Source organism: Hylobates moloch, unplaced genomic scaffold (assembly GCF_009828535.3).
Source record: "Hylobates moloch isolate HMO894 unplaced genomic scaffold, HMol_V3 SCAFFOLD_20, whole genome shotgun sequence".
NCBI lineage: Eukaryota > Metazoa > Chordata > Mammalia > Primates > Hylobatidae > Hylobates > Hylobates moloch.
In genome coordinates, this window is record NW_026652295.1 from 37,259,891 (window position 1) to 37,281,206 (window position 21,316).

The window sequence follows — 21,316 nt, forward strand, 5'->3', positions numbered from 1 at the left end:
AGGTTTACAAATTAAACATAGTCTTATTTGAAGTTTCATTTTATTTCAGTCTATAAGTATTGCTATTTGTTTAAAGCACTCACATAAATCCATTTCACCCAAAAAGGAAATGTAAAGTGCTTCTAGCAGTACAAGCACGGTTGGCATGGCCTTTCCAAAGGTCTTCCACTAGAGTCTAGAGAAAATCTAAATATAGTCATCCACAAACTGGATGTTTTTATTTTCTGAGCCATTAGAGATTTTCAAAATCACTTTGATTTTTAAAAACCCATCAAATGTGAATCACGGCAGGGAAGACCACTGAGCTGATTTCTGATAACTAAGTTATCACTGAACATAATTTATCATATATGGCTACTGGCATCATGAAGACCTTGGGGTAGGGAAGACTCTTTAGGAGAAATATAAACATCACTTGTGTAGGAATCACCAGGTGTCCCTAGAGCAGTTTTGTACTAAAGACTTCTAGTGTTTACTCCCCTACCACGGTACTCAGGCCCAAGAGCCAAGAGCACAATGGTCAAACTCACTGAAGGTTTTTACAACAAGAAACCAGTGGAGGAGGTATTGTGAGGTACTACAACTTTGAGGCACAATCTAAATACTAAAAGTGATTATGAAATCTTGAGTTGAGCTGATTTATGCCCTCTTAAATCCATTAATAATCCATGAAAGTGATTTCACATGCCTAGCCTGCTTGCTTTCTCACACGATAGCTGGGAGTATTAAATGAGATAAAGTTGCAGCCTAGCCCAGTGTCTGGGTACCATATCATTTCCTTCCTCCTCCCCTTTCCCAAATAAATAAGGTTAGTCCTTGAACTTTAAATGTACTTTATAATAAGAAGAAATTACTTTTTCTGTCAGTATCCTTGTCAGTATGATTTTGAATTGCTCTCAAGAGTACCTTCTCTTTTGTAAAATAAACACTTTGTACTTTACTGAAAGAACACTGTTTCAGTGTTCTTTACTTTCCATTGTGAACAAAGTTGTTTCTGAGGAATTGAAACCCCAGAAGATAACCACAACAAAAACATGTTAATTTTTTTTTTAAATGATGATTCAAAGGCAGATTTGAAGAGAAGTAATATTGAGGATGCAGAAGACAAATGCAGCCTCTGAAGGGAACTGTTCTAATTATTACCTAAAAAATAAAGTTATGCAACTATATTCAAGGACATAAGATAAAGCACTACTTGAAAACCAGAATGACTGAACAGTTAGGTGAAAAAGAACAGCTGAAATAGGAAGGGGAAATGGACTGAAGAATAATTTGAATCGGAACAGTGATCCATCAGTCCTAGAGGCTTCTGGTATGTAAATATCTTGAATCCCATTGTTTCCTTTCTTCTGAAATCTCAAAGGAGAATTCTCACAGCACTACATTAAAGTTGCCATTTTGTTAGGATTCAAAATTTCAATCCAGTAGCCATCAGGATCTTGAATGAATGCCAGGCCTTTCATTTTACCTGCAAAATGAAATTTTTCATCATTGAAAAGACTAAAAAAGAAAACACCACAAAAATGTTTTTCTTCCTTTGAGACAGGGTCTCGCTCTGAATGTCAGGCTGGAGTGCATGGGACGATCACGGCCCAGGGCAGGCTTGACCTCCTGGGCTCAGCCTGCCAAGTAGCCGGGGCGACAGGCACGCACCACCTTGCCTGGCTGATTTTTTGATTTTGTAGAGGTGGGATCTCAATGTACTGCCCAGGCTGCTATCAAACTCCTGGCCTCAAGCAATCCTCCTGCCTTGCCTCCCAAAGTGGTGGGATTACAAGCACAAACCACTGTACCTGGCCTTAAAAACTTTTATTAATTAAAGATTTACTTTGCATTTTAGGCCGGGCACGGTGGCTCACGCTTGTAATCCCAGCACTTTGGGAGGCCGGGGCGGACGGATCACGAGGTCAGGAGATCGTGACCACAGTGAAACCCCGTCTCTACTAAAAATACAAAAAAATTAGCCTCCTAGCTACTCGAGAGGCTGAGGCAGGAGAATGGCGTGAACCCGGGAGGCGGAGCTTGCAGTGAGCTGAGATCGCGCCACTGCACTCCAGCCTGGGTGACAGAGCGAGACTCCGTCTCAAAAAAAAAAAAAAAAAAAAAAGATTTACTTTGCATTTTAATGAAGTACATTATTTTGTTTACAGTTTTAAATTTTAAAAATTCTTATTGTCAGAAAAGTATGAAAAGTCATACTTTTCATAATGACTAAAATGTTATCTTGCACACATTGCAAATACTAGCCCTCCTGAAATAAACTGTGGGACTGGCTGCATCTTTTAGGTATCAGGCATTTGCCTCACCTTCATGATACCACGCTACCAGTTCAGTAGTTGCAGAAATTGTCTTATTTTAAAGAAGAAAAAAAATAGGGATGTGCTGAAGGGAGCTGGTAGCATGGCTAACCCCCACAATCAAAAGACCCAGATGCTTGGGTCATACAAACCCTTTTAAACACTATCCTAGGCAATCCAAGCTCTGCGAGAGTCTTTCTCCCAGGAATTCATAACTGAGACTGAGAGTCTAGTATGTCAGAGCTGTCTGCTTAAATGGAAAAATGTGACCTCAGAAATTTATTTGGGGACCAATATGTTGAATTGGTTTGACTTTTATCTCTGGCTCCTTTCCCCAAGATCAATCCTAGAGGAACACAGATGGAAAATGTAGGAAAAAGAAAGAGAGAGAGAGAGAAAGAAAGAGAAAGAGAAGGAAGGAAGGAAGGAAGGAAGGAAGGAAGGAAGGAAGGAAGGAAGGAAGGAAGGAGGGAGGGAGGGAGGGAGGGAGGGAGAGAAGGAAGGAAGGAAGGGAGGGAGGGAGGGAGGGAAGGAGAGAAGGATGGAAGGAAGGATGGAAGGAAGGAAAGACAAGACAAGACAAGAAAAAAGAAAAGAAAAGAAGGAAAGAAAGAAAGAAACCCTGCTGGTGACGGCTGGGGAGAATGGGTGAGGATGGGGTGGGGTGACTGTTTTAACTTGGGCTGTGTGGGAAGTGGTAGTTCTGGCCTGGACCAGAAGGCAGTGCATAATGGCTGTGGGAGAACAGAGTTTTGCTCTTGCTCCTCCCTCACTGCCGTGTGCATCAGCACCTGCCCTCTCGCTTGTTCAGATGTCCTTAGCAGTAAACAAGGGCAGTGCAGGAGCCTTGTACTTGTGAGAAACTGAGAAAAAATGGTAGGGCCGAATGATCTCCCCAGCCCTCTCTCCACGCCCATGGCTGGGGAATAACACTATCGGAAGTGTCTCCTACTAATACTCTTCCCTGAGGGATGAAGTGGGAAGATCCAACCTGAAGAGTTGTTTTGTGGAAGGTGAAATTTTTAAGTCTCATTTCTAGGTGCCTAGGAATCTCTGGCCTAGGCTTATCCAGCCCATTGTCCTGAGATCATGTGGGTTGTTAAGGACAGGGATCTGGCCATTCTCTTATTCACACTGCTTCATGCGTTAGAATAGTGAACAGCTGCAGGGGAAAAAAGCTCAGAGGCCACAATAATAATTTGAGAAACATAACCATTAAAAAACCCAAAAGCAATGGATTGTAGATTCAAACAGAAGAAATATTAGAATAATGGACCAACAGCTATTTTTGTTTTTTTTTTTCTGGAGACAGGGTCTTGCTCTGTCATTTACACTGAAATGAAGTACAATGGATCATAGCTCACTGCAGCCTCCAACTCCTGGGCTCAACCAATCCTCCCACCTCAGCCTCCCAAGTAGCTAGGCATACAGACTACAGGCATGTGCCACCATGCCCAGATAATCAAAAAAAACCTTTTTGTAGAAACAAGGTCTTCCTATGTCACCCAGGCTGGAATGCAGTGGCACAATCATAGCTCACTGCAGCCTTGAACTGCTGGCCTCAAGTGATCCTCCCAATCCTCCTGCCTCGGCCTCCCAAAGTGGTCCAATTACAGGCATGAGCCACCATGCCCAGCCCCAAGGACTATTTAGACATGTAAAAGTAATGACTGGCCGGGTTCACATCTGTAATCCTAATACTTTGGGAGGCTGAGGCAGAAGGATCACTTGAGGCCAGGAGTTTGAGACCAGCCTGAGATACACAGTAAGACCCTGTCTCTACAAAAAAATAAAAAATTGGCCATACATGGTGGCATTTGCCTGTCGTCCCAGCTATTTGGGAGGCTGAGGTGGATTATTGCTTGATCCCAGGAGTTTGAGGTTGCAGTGAGCTATCATCACGCCACTGCACTCCAGCCTGGGCAACAGAGCAAGACTCCGTCTCAAAACAAATATTACCAATATGAAAAAAAACAAAAAGAATATATTAAGAAAACTAAGCGAAAATTAGAGCTCAAAATTATAACAGGTGTTTAAGAACAAAATAGATGAATTAAATATCAGAAAAGATATATTTGGGAGAAAATTAGCTAATTGATATCCCAGTTTGAGGAAATCTCCCAGAATGCAGGCAAGGACAAAGAAATAATATAAAAAGCTTCTAGAATAAAACAGAAGAATATACAAAGGAACATAGATTGACAGATTATTCAACAGCAACATCATATGCAAAAAGAAAATGGAAGAGTATTTTCAAGACTGAAGGAAATTAAACCTAGGCTTTTCCATAAAACTGTCCTTCAGACATAAAGGCATCATCCTCAGTTACACAGAATCTCAAAAGTTTTGCCTTAAAAACCCTTTAAAGGGCTGGGTGTGGTGGCTCATACCTGTAATCCCAGCACTTTGGGAGGCTGAGGCGGGCGGATCACCTGAGGTTGGGATTTTGAGACCAGCCTGACCAACATGGAGAAAACCCGTCTCTACTAAAAATACAAAATTAGCCAGGCACGGTGGTGCATGCCTGTAATCCCAGCTACTCGGGAGGCTGAGGCAAGAGGATCACTTGAACCCAGGAGGCAGATGTTGCGGTGAGCCAAGACCGTGCCTGGGCAACAAGAGCGAAACTCCGTCTCAAAAAACAAAAACAAAAAATTAGCCAGGCGTGGTGGCGGGTGCCTGTAGTCCCAGCTACTCGGGAGGCTGAGGCAGGAGAATTGCGTGAACCCCGGGGGGCAGAGCTTGCAGTGAGCCGAGATCGCGCGCCACTGCACTCCAGCCTGGGCGACAGTGAGACTCTGTCTCAAAAAAAAAAAAAAAAAAAAAAAAAAAAAACCCCTTTAAAGACCATTTTGGTTGAGGTATTTAAATAAAAGAACAGAAAAATCCAAAAGATGCTAAAAAGGCTGGGCATAGTGGCTCACGCCTGTAATCCCAGTGCTTTGGGAGGCCAAGGTGGGAGAATCGCTTGAGCTCAGGAGTTTGAGACAAGCCTGGGCAACATAGCAGGAACTCATCTCTACAAAAAAAAAAACAATTAGCTGGGTGTGGTGGCATGTGCCTGTGGTCCTAGCTACTTAGGAGGAGGCTGAGGCAGAGGATTGTTTGAGCCCAGGAGTTTCAAGGCTACAGTGAGCTATGACAGTGCCACTGCAGCACCCCAGCCTGGATGAGAGTGAGATCCTGTCTTAAAGGAGACACTACAAGAGATATATGAAGAAAAAGTGATCAAACACCTTGATATATTTATTATTATCTTTAAAAGATAAAATCAATACTATCCCACTCTAGGTAATAGTGACACAATGAGGATGGAGTGAAGCAAATTCCTTTCTTATTGGGGAGAAGATTTGGATATTAAATATATATATATTTTTGAGACAGAGTCTCGCTCTGTCGCCCAGGCTGGAGTGCAGCGGCGCGATCTCGGCTCACTGCAACCTCCACCTCCCAAGTTCAAGCGATTCTCCTGCCTCAGCCTCCTGAGTAGCTGGGACTACAGGCGCCCGCCACCACACCTGGCTAATTTTTTCTATTTTTGGTAGAGACAGGGTTTCACCGTGTTAGCCTGGATGGTCTCGATCTCCTGACCTCCTGATCCACCTGCCTTGGCCTCCCAAAGTGCTGGGATGACAGGCATGAGCCACCACGCCCAGCACTGGATATTAAATATTTTAATTTTTTTTAAAAAGGATTGAAATTAAACAGTGAAATATTTCAAATTTTTAGATTGAGACTCTGAATTATTTAATATTTCAATTTTAATTTGAAATATTTCAGAAAGAGATCTAAGTAAAATAATAACAATACATGTAAACCCAGCAAAATCCATACATATGCTATTTCAAAAAACCTACCTAAAACTTAAGGACATACAAAGGTTGTAAAAGATGAAAAAGAAACACCATGTGATTATAAACTAAAGACAGCTGGTGTCGTTATATGAGCATCAGATAAAATGGACTTTAAGGAACTTATTTTTGGGTGGAAAGATATACACTGAAATAGTGAAAGCTGGTGGCCAGTGAAAGAAAGTGGTGGGGTCGGGGAGTGGGAGAGGGACTCTAGGGTTTTGATGGCTCTCACACACACGTCCTGTGTCTAGTCCCTTGGAAAGCCACCCTAGTTGCTGTCTTTCGGTTCCCTAAAATACCCAGATATTCTTCCCATCATTTCTCTGTTTTGAAACTCTGGTTGAAGTGGAAACTTCTGTTACTTGTAGCCAAAAGGGTTTTACTACGACAGTGGCCTCTGTAGGTGGTTAGTAAATATCAACTAAAGACAGGCCTGAACACAGTAAGTAGTAGACTCACCATCATCAGGTTTCTTCACAAACTTGACTCCCAGTTCTTCAAACCTTTTACAGGCACTGTATACATCAGGAACAGCAATTCCAATATGACCTTACATGACACCCCCCAAAAAAAGCAGAGAGAAGGAAGAAATAATTACAACAGGGCGTCCAAGTACCACAAGTAGCTTCCAAAACTTGTTTATTTCAAAACATAAGGCACTTGGGAATAGACTTAGGTAGGTTCAAAATCTATAATACATTAAAGAACAAATATAGGTCTAACGGGCTGGGTATAAGTAGTTAATTAGTTGCCCTGAATTATAAATTATTTAAAATTAACCAATATCAGCTCATATACAGTTAAGACAATCTACACCAAAAAACAGTAATCATTTACCAATACTTAATAGGTTTGTGGTTGGCATTGACTATAGCAGCCAGCTGAAGCCTGCGATACTGTCATTTTGATTGAGAGATTGCAGAGCAAGGCAGAAGTGTATGTGCTAGCAGAAACTGGGATTAGTATTAACTATAGCTTTTTAAAAAAAAAAAAAGTCTACTGGAAATTAATTCTGAGACTTAAAAGTAAATTATGGTGAGATAGTAAATGTAATGTTTAGATCGAGACTCTGAAATTAAACAGCTCCTAAATAAGATTATTTGTGGAAAATAAAAATAATCATATTGCTAATAAATTGATCATACTTAATTAGGACATTAATGTTAAAATCATAATTATATACATAATACAAAATCACACAAATCTACATATATCACATACAAACAGGCAAACTTACCAAATCCTCGAGGGTCTGAATTGCCATTGTGGTAACTCTGGGTCTCATCATCTTCAGTGCCCCAATTGCTACAAAAGGAAGGAAAACATAGCTACAATGTCCTAGGGAATAGATCTTCTGAAAAGAAAGTAACATCTTTGAAATCTTAGCATGTTAATATGCTACTTTACATAATTGGCCTAACTCCTGCTACAAAAATATTGTTTTCAACTACAGAAAGGACAAATGGGCAAAGTATGATTTTAACTAGACTAAGGAGACAGTAAATACAGGTACTGGACAAGAACAATAATAAGAATAATAACAATGCTCATTTATTGTGCTAAGTACTTTGTATTTCATTTAAACCCTTAAAAGAGCTCCACGGGCTAGACGTGAACATCTCCATTTTATTGATGAAACTGCCACTTACTTGTTTAGAGTCGCAGACTCATATCTAAGTCTGCCTGATTCCAAAGCTTTACTGTGAATCAGGGGACACACGAAATCACACACTCTGAAACCAGTCTCTTTTGGTAGTTGTTAAAGTTTGCAGATAAACAATGTAAAGAAATTGCCTACATTTTTAAGCGCTCAAGTTTTTAAAATAACAAATTTGAATGTTAATTATTACAAAATGGTTTGAAGAGTTTTTAAAGGAACACATGATATCACATTTCTGGATCAAAAATGTAGCAAAATAATAAAAAAAAAACAAAATTTTGGATGCTGAAAGACTAATTATAGTACCTAAAAATTAGTGACAATCAGGCAAATATCTTACAATTTCAGGGTCTTATATTCTCTATCTAAAAGACAAATGGGCCAGGCGTGGTGGCTCATGCCTATAATCCCAGCAGTCTGGGAGGCCAAGGCGGGCGGATCACTTGAGGCCAGGAGTTTGAGACCAGCGTGGGCAACATAGTGAGACCTTGCCTCTACGCCTCTACCAAAAACAAATAAAAAAAATTAGCTGGGTGTGGTGGCACACATGTGTAGTCCAAGGTGCTCAGGAGGCTGAGGCAGGAAGACTGCCTAGAAGTTAGAGGCTTCAGAGAGCCTGTCTCTAAAAAAAAAGATCTCATTTGCCCAAGAACAATACAAAGATCAAAAGATGCATGAAAAACACTTCAATATATTACTACAAATGTGAAGTGATTAGGCAGAATTATACTGGTAAGTAAACAAAACAAAAAAGATTTTTAAAAACTACTTTAAAAAATCTAGAATATACATAAATATAGAAACTCATACTCACTGTGTCAGCTCAAGTGTAGCTTTTCTGGAGAGCGCCCAGGCTATTTTTTCATCTTTATCTTTAGGGATGTCATTTTTATCCTCATAAGCCAAGAAATAGAGTGAAAACTTCATAGCAGGAAAATCACATTTTTGGATTAGTCTGCAATGAAAAAACAAGCCTGAATCATTAACAACAGGAAAGGCTAATTCATACTATAATCAACATAACTTAATATTCAAGTTTTACTAAAAAGGAGAGCTATATGTAGTAAGCCTATTTTAATGGAATAAGCAGGAGGAAAAATCAGTGAAAAAATATCATTAAAATGCATCTGTAAATATTTGAAAAATAAAAACTTCTGTAATTCATCAATTATTTAAATATAGTAACATTTAGCTGAAATTATGGTACTTGTTAATAAATAGAAACGGCTATCTCCAAAAGAGAATTGTGTTTATTTGTACTGAAAAATATAAAGAACCTTGTTATTTCATATATATACACACATACAAACACATATATAAATATGTCATTCAGTTAAATAAACACATTTATTGAGTTCTTAATATGCCAAAACATCTAGGAAAGGAAATTAAAGATAGGTGGTAAGAAAGAAGGAGGAAGGACAGACTAACATCACAGAAGACGTGAGTGTCAACAGTAAGGTGGCTAACAGTATCAGATACTGCAGAAAGGTCAAACAGTATTAAGACTAAGAAGAGGTCATGAGATATGGAAAGGTCCCATGAGAGCAATGTCAGCAGCGTGGGGAAGCATCAGCTGGATTACACTGTACTGGGGAGAAGGCAGGTAAGCAGGTAAAACAGTAGCAAGCGTGGCAGTGACAACGGGGAGGTAGGCAAGGGAGCAGAGGGCAAGAAATATTCTAGAACAAAGAAGACTTACGCTTCTCTGAGGGCAAAGAGACAGTAGAAGAGACTGATAGGAGAGAAAGAGTGAATGAATTATGAATCCTGAGGTTTTAAGAAAGATAACTGAAGTCCTGAACCTTAAGTGACTTTAAATGGTATAGGATTATTTGGCAAGGAGTAAGGTGGCATGAGAATGCATATATGATTTTCTTTAGATTATTCAAAGATGACCTTGTTCATAATCAATAAGAGCAAATGGCTGAAGCATATGGCAAATGGAAAGTTTCTAGAGTTCTGCTTCCAAGCTTTTATTTCATTATCACTGCTATATAATAGACCTTGGCCCACTTAGATCCTTGCATTGACTTGTCACAAATAAGATTTACTCTAACATGTTTATAATAAAGCATCAAACACCTCAAACACTCCAATCATGAAAAACAATCTCTGCACCTACTAAAGCAGACTACACAACCCTCATGGACCAATCCGTTGGGACTGAAGGAAAAGAAACTGTTGCAACTTGCTTTTCTCAGCTGTTCAAATGTTCCAGCTTACTGTCAACTTGCACCCTATTTGGGGGCTCTGCACACAAAGTCAACATTAGAGCTCATCAGACAATGGATACAGGTTCCAGCCCTGCCATATGCCAACTGTGGGATTTGGAGCTAGTAACTTCATCTCCTTAAGCTTTGGTTTCTCCATCTGTGAAATGGGGATAAAAGCTACCTCCTAAGACTGATGTGAAGACTGAACAAAACATTTGAAGTGCCTGGCAAAAGTGTTCAATAAATCCGTTTTCATTTTGTCCTTTAAATATGTCATAAATATATTCATAATACCTTTTTCTAGAAAAAAATCACAAGAAACTGGACAGCAGTTATCTCTGGTGAGAAGAACTTGGGGAGGGAAGCCATTACTTTTCATTTTGTATTTTTCTGAACCGGTCAAATTTTCTAAATATAGACATATATTACTTAAGTTTTTCTCTCAATGTGAATGGAGGTTATCTAGGCACTAAATTTAAAGATTATTTTATTATTCATGTATCTATATGCTCAAAAGCAAAATGCTCACATGACTTAGGGAAACAAATCAACAATATGACAAAATTATTTCTCAATATACCTCAGTAAAGCTGGAGAAAAAAAGAAAAATAAACATGCTTTAGAAAAATAAACATGCTTTAGAAAAATAAATATGCTTCAGGATTGCAAGATCAGTGGATATGACCTACTGAGCAAAAGAAAACACAGCCTAGAAAAATAGAACAGATGGTCACTTTTAAGTAAGCCCATTGGTTTTCTGAGTAGTAAGTTCTTATTATCTATAACTTTTCTGAAGTAAACAAGGGGCTAAAAGTGACCAGAACATCAAAAGGGGTCTGAACACATTAAGGATTTAGATGGGAGCACTCAGAGAAGGGAGACTGGAGAAAATGCAACTATTTGTGTCTTGTTTTGCCCTTTTAGGCTGGCTGGGATAGAGAAGAAAAAGAACTTAGAAGAGAAGCCCTGTCCAGCCAGGCCTAATCACAGACTCCTGGCCAAAAGAACTTCTGTTACTTCTGAAACAAACTTTAAGATGGGTCTGAAAACGCTCTCTAGATTTGCAAAGCTGTATATTTAAACATTAAGGTGCCAATAAGTACTTGACTTACGTCATTCCAAGAACTCTAGTATAAAAATCCAGTGACTTCTTAGGATCCTTCACTCGTAGCATGGTCTGCTGCAATAGAAAATCCTATGGAAAAATATTTATGTTAAACATCTTTCACTTTTACCATTTATTACCAACATTAATTGTGCTTTCTGTAACAAGATACAAAGACAGTCCACCGTCATAACACAATTGTTAACCTACCACCTACAACTTGCGAGGGCTCTCTGCCCAGTGGTATTTTCTGGCTGCAGGCCCCTGTGTGATGTAAGTCCAAAGTGTCAGAAAGTTCCCACTGCAGGAATGACCTTCAACCAATGGTCGATAAAAAACCTGGCATCCCTGTCCCTTGGTGGGACAATTCAGAGGCAGGTACTACAAAGTCCCTCAAAGAATCCCCAGCAGGATTGAACCTCAGTTGCCCACAGTGGTAATCCACTCGTATACACCTATGATCACCCTCTCTCCCTAGCTCCTAACTGCAGAGCTCTCTGTGACCTCTTCTCAAACAACTGAAAACCACACCTTTCTCTCTAGTCTGCTTTGGGGCTACCCAAACTAAAACACTGATTTTACACATAAAGAGGTTGATCACTATAGTATTTGTTGAATGAAGGCATAAATGCCCTTCTAGAACCATTTACTGGTGACCATGCAAATTAGCAAAGAGTTACTCACAAGATCCTAGACTCCTAAATAACTAAAAGGGTAAAAAGTTACTGTTGCTAACACCTTTGGGAAACTGTTCAACTTACTTATCAGGAAACAGAAGGCTTGACTGAGAAAAGGGTAGAAGGTATGTAAATTCATGGAGTTAAGATTATTAATAGCATTAATAATTCTACTTAGGACTTAACTAGGTATAATAACTCTATATGGCATTACTGTTGATATTCATACCCCATGTTGTAGATGAGAAGCTGACACTGAGTAATTAACTGTCTAAGGCCTCTAAGTTTTGGTCTCCCTTTTCCATTGGTATGTACCTTCCAGACCATGAGTCTGTGAACCTCACTGGTGCTTCCTAACAGATTTTTTTTTCTGTTATACCCATGGCTTGACAAAACAGGCCTGAAAATTCTGACCACTTCCTTTGGAGCCACATGCCATCTTTCTCCTATATAACTCACATCATATAAAATACAAATATAGTTCATTCAGCATCATTAGGAAATTATATTTTTCTCTTTTGCTAAATTTTAAGTAAATGAAACATACTCTTTTAAGCATTAAAATTCTCATTTAAAACAAAACTAGCCTAAAAACTACTTTATCTTATTAAAACTGATCTTAATAAATATAATAATTAAATTCTTTATTCGCAACTTATAATCACATACCAGGCAGGTTACATGTTTCTAGAACATTTGGGTTGCTTTTCCCAGTCAGATGCTACAGTCCTAAAGGTCTCGGTTTTATCAAGCAGCCGAGAAAGAGAAAAGTAGCTCTGCACATCCAGGTGCTGGCCTGGTACTCACAGCTGGGCCTTGGTTTTCTCCTGTTGAACATATATAAAGTCACTCTGTGGCTGCCATGATGTGATACCAAAATAAAAAAAAAATTTAAAGCAGCAAGACCATGTCCACTTCATATTCTGGTCTAGGTATATATTAAAACAAGGCACTATGAACACTGCCAAAATAACAAACATCCTTCTTTCCCAGCTAATATGAGTGGTAGCTGCTTCTCTATTGGTTACAATGTTTGCTTGAGGAAGCCACCTGCAGGACAAAGTCTTATGTATGATCCTTCAGGCCTGACCACACGCAATCACACAGACTTTAGCTGGCAGGCCTCATGGGAGAAACCTGTCCTCCCAGCACTGGTTCTCAGTCTCTGGAGGGAGGTGCAAGCGAGGACTAAATTCTAAAGATGTCCTTCCTTATTCTCTCAAACACTAACCTAGGTGCTGCTGTGAGAGACTCTGAGATGGAATTAAGGTCACTCATCAGTGGACCTTAAAATGGGATTAGCCTGGATTACTGAGGTGGATTCAATGTAATCACACAAGACCTTAAATGCAGGAGAGAGAGGGAGAGAGAGAGAGAGAGCGAGCGTGCGCGCGCAAAGAAAGTAGAAGAGGAGTGTGGCATAAAGGGAAGTTGGACAGATTCCAAGTGTGAGAAGGGGCCAACCTGCAGGTGCTGGCTCTGAGACATAGGGGCACATGTGCCAGGAGTTAAAGGCAGCCGCCCTCTGCTCCCACCTCACCATACCCATCCACACCTGACAGCCAGCAAGGAAGCTGGGACCCCTGTCCGACAGTGGAAAGAAACTGAATTCAGGGAACAATCTAAATGGATTTAGATGCAGATTCTTCCCTAGAGCCTCTAAGTAAGGAACACAGTCTTGTCCATACAGTGGGACAGACCCATGTCGGACCTCTAACCTATGGAATTTTGAGATAATATATTTCCAACCAAGCTGCACCCAACATTATTTGTTGCTCAGTTTTTTTTAAAAAAGATAAAATCTAAAAACTATCTTTTAAAATCTGCTGTGTAGTGATCCTGTTTATATTTTGTTTCTTCAACATCTTTCTAGTACCAACATTAGTATTGCTAGACTACCAACGACTTTATCATTACTTCTGTTCAGACTATACAGGCTATACTCAAATCCACATATCTTAGGCACAGAATTCATTTTTTGTTATAGATGCCATGCCAAGTACTTGCCAAAGTCAGACAACCTTAACTATTCTATCCCATAGTCTATCACATCCTTACCTTACAATCTTTCTAGAAAACAACTAGAATCTCAAGAGTCCTCAATAATTCATATTCTTGGCCAGGTGCGGTGGCTCACGCCTGTAATCCCAGCACTTTGGGAGGCTGAGACGGGCAGATCATGACGTCAGGAGCTCGAGAATCAGACTGGTCAACATGGTGAAACCCCGTCTCTACTAAAAATACAAAAAATCAGCCGGTCGTGGTAGTGCATGAATTAATATTCTTTTCTTTTTTTTTGAGATGGAGTCTCTGTCTGTTTCCAGGCTAGAGTGCAGGGGTGAGATCTTGGCTCACTGCAACCCGCCTCCCGGGTTCAAGTGATTCTCCTGCCTCAGCCTCCCAGGTAGCTGGGACTACAGGCGCCCACAACCTGGCCCAGCTAATTTTTGTATTTTTAGTAGAGACAGAGTTTCACCATGTTGGCCAGGATGGTCTCAATCTCTTGACCTCATGTTCTGCCTGCCTTGGCCTAAGAATTCATATTCTTTGACCAAGATGTTCTCTTTCTAAAATTCTAAGGAAATAATTACTCTGACAAAGATTTATCTACAAAGGCATCCATCACAACACTTACACAATATGTGCCAGATGCTGTTTAAGAGATTCACAGAAACTAATCCATGTAATCTTCACAATAAGCCCATAAGATACATATTATTATCATCCCCATTTTACTGCTGAGAAAGTAAGTGGCAGAGAAAAAATTCCGGCCCAAGCAATCTGATTCCAAAGTCCTTGCTTTTATTTATTTATTTATTTATTTTTGAGACGGAGTCTTGCTCTGTCGCCCAGGCTGGAGTGCAGTGGCGCAGTCTCGGCTCACTGCAACCTCCGCCTCCCAGGTTCACGCCATTCTCCTGCCTCAGCCTCTCCGAGTAGCTGGGACTACAGGCGCCCGCCACCACGCCCGGCTAATTTTTTGTATTTTTAGTAGAGACGGGGTTTCACCGTGGTCTCGATCTCCTGACCTCGTGATCCGCCCGCCTCGGCCTCCCAAAGTGCTGGGATTACAAGCGTGAGCCACCGCACCCGGCAAAGTCCTTGCTTTTAAACCACTAACTGCCTCTAACAACAAAGGAATAGTCAGATAGTATGACACAGGCATAATAGAATATTATGAAAAACATTTAAAATGCTGCGTAGAGGTATATTAAATGGCATGGAGATAAATACAGATGGTATATTAAGTCTAATGGCATGGGAATATATAAAACAGTATATTAGCTTTTAAAAACATTATATATATATACACACATGCATATGAAAACAAATACCACTTAATATGCTATTGAGATTAATTATATCTTAAAATTAATGTTACAGCCTTTAACTTTATTATTAAGAGAACTATGTACTATATCTGCCTAAACACATACACATAAAGAATATTAAAATTTTCACTCTAAAAAGTCTATACGTGGCAAAAAAAAGTAAGATATATTCAATGTTAGTGAATTTATTTATAAAACAGAGGCTTATAAATCCTTTGCTACAAATTGTTAAATGGATATAAAAACAAGTAGGGCTTATTTTTATTAAAATAATCGAGTTATTCTACGCTAAGATAACAGTTTTATTTTTATCACCAAAATAGTCTGTTAACTCCCTGTCCCTCTTGTAAACACTTGCATGATCTTGAGAAAAAGTTCCTGTTTTAAAAAGTTAAGTTCCTAAAAATGATTGCTGTTTATTGGTATGGTTCTAAAATATCGTTTAAAATACATGTATCTCCTGTTTTAAAAAGTAAGACTTATGCTATGCTCATGTCTTGTCTCACCTGACAGTCCTTAACTTTGTCTTTCCCTTATCATGCTTTAAATTTAGAATAAAAATAAGATGTCTTTTATGCCTAAACTATCTGGTTTTACTGGGATGGCTACTGGGTGACAAAGATTTGCTCCTGTGCCTTATCAAAAGGTGGACAATAGAAATAATGAGGTTTTTTTCAGGGGGAGGAGAAGTGTCATTCTCCAAATTTAATTAACAAAACTACTGTAAGAAAACTTTTTCTTTTGAGACGGACTCTCGCTCTGTCACCCAGGCTGGAGTGCAGAGGCGCAATCTTAGCTCACTGCAAGCTCCGCCTCCTGGGTTCAAGCGATTCTCCTACCTCAGCCTCCCCAGTAGCTGGGACTACAGGCGCCCGCCACCACGCCCAGCTAATTTTTGTATTTTTAGTAGAGGTGGGGTTTCACCATATTGGCCAGGCTGGTCTCGAACTCCTGAAACTTGTGGTCCACCTGCCTTGGCCTCCCAAAGTGCTGGGATTACAGGTGTGAGCCACCGCACCCGGCCAAGAAAACTTTAAAGGTACAATCAAGGATGTTTCTAGTGCATGTCCTACCTGCCTACAATACAATCCTTACAAAACTGTAAAAGTATATTTATATACTTAGTATATTTTATAAAGATCTCCCTGGAATCCTTTTTATTTGAAAAACCCATTATATAAAACCCCTAGTTATCTGGGAAAATATTTTACACTGAGTGACTCAATTTACATTATATGAAGAAACCAGGTATTAATATTAAGGGATATACAAGTGAGATGAGCATGACAGGGAATTTTTTTACCTTCCCCCTTACTTTTGCAATGACTAACATTTTTCCTAAGCCAAGTACCAGGTGCTAGTCAAAAGTTTTAGCAATAAGATGTGTCTGACTCTTTGCCCTGAAGGTAAAGAACAAGCAGGGACTAGAGTCATGGACCACTTATCTACCCCTTTTAAAGGTCTGCACGAAGCACATATTCAATCTTTAAGCAATTTACAAATGATGTAGTCAAATAAATAAATACAAAGGCGTTTACAGACACTGATGACTTCGCTGGAATAAACAGCGGTTACTGTGCCTCATTTTTTTTTTTTTTTTTTAGACAGAGTCTCTGTCGCCCAGGCTGGAGCGCAGTGGTGATCTCGGCTCACTGCAAGCTCCGCCTCCCGGGTTCACGCCATTCTCCTGCCTCAGCCTCCCGAGTAGCTGGGACTACAGGCGCCCGCCACCACGCCCAGCTAATTTTTTTGTATTTTTAGTAGAGACGGGGTTTCACCGTGTTAGCGAGGATGGTCTCGATCTCCTGACCGCGTGATCTGCCCGCCTCGGCCTCCCAAAGTGCTGGGATTACAGGCGTGAGCCACCGCGCCCGCCAACTGTGTCTGATCTTCACAAGGCAACCGAAACACTACACCTGAGTGAGTCACACTGATTCTTATTCAGTAAAGACATGTTCGGTAAGTGAAAGCCTTTGTATGCAACAGGTCATTTCTCTTACTGGGTCATTACTGTAAAACGACAGGGTAAGAGAAGGAATTTCTAAGATTCCTTTCAGATCCAAACTCTATGATTCTGTAATCTCTCCTGGGCCCCACGAAGATGAGGAAGGCAAGAAGGGCGGTTGTAACCCACAGCAAAGGCCAAGCAAGCAAAAGTGAAATTCTGGGCGCGGTTAAACTTAAGAGTGATCAAATTAGTTTGCAGGAGCTAAGACTGGAGTCGGGGTGGTAAGGAAAAACGAGGCTGGGCAGGACTGGCACAGGACAGGCGTCTTTGAACCTATTTCTGGGAGTTCTGAAACTACTGTTCTCGTGGGCCTTGGCGACTGATTTGGGAAAACTGACCCTGGGTTGGCCTGGCTTCCAGCCACCGTCGCAACATAAACCAATTCAAAACAGGGTCGCAGTCTTTGAAACTAGCTGAGGCAACGGATCCCCTCCACACTTCGCGGGCCCCACGATCGCCCCATCGAACACCATTATCCCTCTTCCCAGCACACTCCCATCCGCCCGAAGCCGCCGGACCTGCAGCGGCGGCGGGATGGGGTTGGATAGAATGCGGCCCGGTCCCGGCCCAGCGGAGCTCGGGGAGCGGTTCCCTTCGGTCCTGTGCCCACCTTGGTACTGGGGTCCGCGTCGGAGCAGCAACTGAGGGCGGCCTCGTCCGTGAGGCCGCCGGACGGGGGCTGCGGTTCTGCCATGGCTGCACTGCAGTATCACAGACGACCGGACCCGAGGAACAGAGGAGTCACCCACACTCCGCCTCGGCCCTGTGCCGCCTTAACTAGGGATCGCGCGATGGCGCCGCGGGCGGGAGACCGCTGACTTCCAGCCAATCGCTGCGCGGAGAGCAAGTTGACTCTCTGCTGATTGGGTCCCAGTGAGTCAGCGCCTCCACCCACAGGACTATGCCTCAGACTACAACTCCCAAGGAGCCTTGCGCATAAAGAGGGCAAACTCGTACAAAAAAAAAATGCAGCCTGGGCGGAGTGGTTTCTCTTTTATTTAATGAACTAATTTTGTTTGTTTAACCAAAGTTTGGTAACCATTCGTACCTCAGGGCTGCAATTTGGTAGAAAATTGGAATCTGATGGAAACTGAAAACTGTAAGTTGTTCTTTTAAAATTGTAAGGATTCAGAGGTTTCTCAGTTTACGCAGCACAGAGTAATTAAAACAATTGTTGAGTCGAAAACCTATGTTCAAGTCTTGGTTCCGCTATGTATTGGCGCTAGAAGCCTGCAATAATTACTGACCCTCTCTGAGCTTCCTAACAGGATTTGTTGAGGATTAAATAAGTTTTCTTTTTCTTTTTTCTTTTTTTTTTTAAATTTTTTAAGACAGTGTTTCGCTCTGTCGCCCAGGCTGGAGTGCAGTGGTATGATCTCAGCTTACTGCAGTCACTGCTGCCTTGACTTCCTGGGCTTTAGCTGTCCTCTGGCCTCAGCCTCCCGATTAGCTGAGACTACAGGCTGCAAAACCACACCCAGTTAATTTTTGTATTTTTTGTAGAGATGGGGGTTTCACCATGTTGCCCAGGCTGGTCTCAACTCCTGGGCTGAAGTGATCCTCCCACCTCAGCCTCCCAAAGTGCTGGGATTACAGGTGTAGCCACTGTGCCCAGCCTAAATGAGATTTAAGTTATGGTTTGCCTACTTAGGTTCCAAATGTCCATAACTTGCAGTACTTTTTACATTAATATATATTTTGTGTTCACTGGAAGGCTTAGTCATCACTGTGTCTTCAATGATTGGCTCATTATAGTAGATGCTCATTAAATACTTCTTGTTGTTAAAAGAATAAATGGGAATGACTGGTGCTCACCTAACCAAAATGAGGTTGGGCAGGGATGTATATGGCACTAGCCACCTGGCCACTACCAAGATGTCTCTGTCTCTCATCTCAGCTTTTTTCTGCATCTCAGCTTCAGTTTATCAGACACCAGCTCCATAAGACTAGAAATTTGGCAGCTGTTCTCTCACTAGGAGTGGGAGTAAACTCTCCCTCTGGATTTTATCCAGCCAGCCTGGATTTTATCAAATTGGAAAATCCAAGAAGGAGCTGTGATTGGCCTGGCCTAGGACCTGTGCTTACTCCTGTGATTGAAGCACTGTGATTGGCAGCCTGGATTAGGACCACCTGGTTGGTGTTTGGGGAGGATCTGTTCCTCAAAAGAAGAGTGATGGTGTTCTTATGAGAAGCGAGGATTGCCAGGCAAACTGAACCATGGATGTCCACTGCAAAAGGATAGGCAGGATAAGGATTTCAGCAGAAATGTTGTGCATACCTCATACTAACTTATTGAGGATATTTCATCAAAACACAGTCTATTAGAACTACAGGACTTCTATATGGAACTAGACCTTAAACCTTTTAAACTCGGGAATTGGAGCAATACACAAACTCTCCATATACTGTGTGTTACCACTGAATTATTGAAATTGTCTTCTTTTGCATTAATTTTCTTTTTTAGACGGAGTCTTCCTCTGTCGCCCAGGCTGGAATGCAGTGGTGTGATCTTGGCTCACTGCAACCTCTACCTCCTGGGTTCAAGCAGTTCTCCTGCCTGAGCCTCCCAAGTAGCTGGGATTACAGGCACCTGCCACCACGCTGGCTAATTTTTATATTTTTAGTAGAGACATGGTTTCACTATGTTGGCCAGGCTGGTCTCAAACTCCTGACCTGAGGTGATCCGCCCACCTCGGCCTCCCAAAGTGCTCGGATTACAGGCATGAGCCACTGTTCCCGGCCCTTTTGCACTAATCTTTCTGGTGAGCTTCTCAGAATATGTGAGATATAAAGCATGTAAATGAATAGGAAGACTCAATATCATAAAATATCAATTATTTACTAATTAATCTGTTCATGTAATGAAATTCCAATAAAAATCCCAACAGAGTCCTTCCTTCCTTCCTTCCTTCCTTGCTTTCTTTCTTTCTTTTCTTTCTTCTTTCTTTCTTTCGAGATAGGGTCTCACTCTGTTGTCCAGTTTGGAGTGCAGTGGTGCTGTCTCAGCTCACTGCAGCCTCAAACTCTCAGGCTCCAGCCGTCCACCCACTTCAGCCTCACAAATAGCTGAGACTACAGGCATGCACCACCAAACCCAGGTGATTTATTTTATTTTATTTTTTGTGAAGACAGCATCTCACTATGTTGCTCAGGCTGGTCTTGAACTCCTGAGCTCAAGTGATCCTCGCACTTTGGCCTCCCAAAGTGTGATTACAGGTATGAACCACTGTGCCTGGCCCAGGGGTTTTAAATTAAAATGAACAAGCAGATTCTACATTTCTATTTTTAGGGCCCCAAATAGGAAAGACATACTGAATAATAATTAAGTAGGGGAACATTCTCTACTGGATAACAAGACTTTGTACAAGCTACAGTAATTAAGACAGAATAGAAAAAAAAAAAAAGACAGTATGGTAGGGAGGCTGGCATAGATCAACAAATGGAAACTGTGGTAGACCACTCTAAGATAACCCCAATGGTCCTCATCTCCGGGTATTCACAGTCTTGTCTGCTTCCCTGACCTTGAGTATGGGCTGGATTTGGTGGCTCAATTCTGATACAAAGAGCATGACAGACATGATAAGGTGTCACTTTGTGTCATTTCTGAGATTAAAGAATGAAAAGGTTGTGATTCTTGGGAGCTCTCTGTCGCTGTCTTTGATCTCTCACTTGGAGGGTAAGCAAGTTGTCACGTTGTGAGCAACACTAAGGAGAGATGCATGTGGCAAGGAACCAATGTCTCTGGTGAACAGCCAGTGAAAGCCAGACAGCTGCCATCAGCTACACAGTAAAATTGCAAGTGGGTCCTTTTTCAGTGGAGCTTTGAAATGACTGCTGCTTTGGTCAACCCCTTAATCACTGTCTTGTGAGAGACTCTGATCCAGAACTACCTAGCTGGACCATTCCCAGATTCTTAAACCACAGAAACTGTGAGATAATAAATGTTTATTGTTTTCAGCTGCTAAGTTTTGGAATAAGTTGTTGTGCATTAATAGGCAACCAATATACACACACACCATGTTTGTGTCTGTGTGTGTGTGTGTATATATATAAATTTGGTATATGTTATGTTAGTGCTAGTGGGGAAAAGATTATTTTTTCAATGAATGGGGTAAGGACAATTGATTATGTATGTGATAAAAAAAGATCTCTATTTCATACCATAAA

The 21,316-nt window shown here is 41.1% G+C and overlaps 1 protein-coding gene across 2 annotated transcripts; it reads right to left on the minus strand.

Moving 5' to 3' along the window:
- Window positions 1–21: 21 nt before the first annotated feature.
- GLO1 (glyoxalase I) lies at window positions 22–17,939 on the minus strand. Of its 2 annotated transcripts, XM_032141226.2 has the most exons (7): window positions 17,760–17,911; window positions 12,479–12,636; window positions 11,140–11,222; window positions 8,626–8,766; window positions 7,389–7,456; window positions 6,611–6,700; window positions 22–1,468 (listed from the first exon to the last, which is right to left on the minus strand). In XM_032141226.2, the coding sequence occupies exons 3-7, from the start codon at window positions 11,199–11,201 to the stop codon at window positions 1,380–1,382; spliced, it is 450 nt and encodes a 149-aa protein (XP_031997117.1). In that variant the 5' UTR covers window positions 11,202–11,222; window positions 12,479–12,636; window positions 17,760–17,911; the 3' UTR covers window positions 22–1,379. The 2 variants fall into 2 exon arrangements, with proteins under 2 accessions (XP_031997117.1, XP_031997116.1); XM_032141225.2 differs by lacking the exon at window positions 12,479–12,636 and having other exon boundaries at window positions 17,760–17,939.
- Window positions 17,940–21,316: the final 3,377 nt, after the last annotated feature.

What these genes read in the sequence shown, in the direction of transcription:
- GLO1 (XM_032141225.2), bottom strand. Translation starts at nt 17,843, where the DNA reads ATGGCAGAACCGCAGCCCCCGTCCGGCGGCCTCACGGACGAGGCCGCC. An exon ending in ACTAGAGTTCTTGGAATGAC is followed by an intron (nt 8,767 to 11,139) that starts GTAAGTCAAGTA and finishes TTTTCATTGCAG; the next exon opens with ACTAATCCAAAAATGTGATT. An exon ending in GCTACACTTGAGCTGACACA is followed by an intron (nt 7,457 to 8,625) that starts GTGAGTATGAGT and finishes TTCCTTTTGTAG; the next exon opens with CAATTGGGGCACTGAAGATG.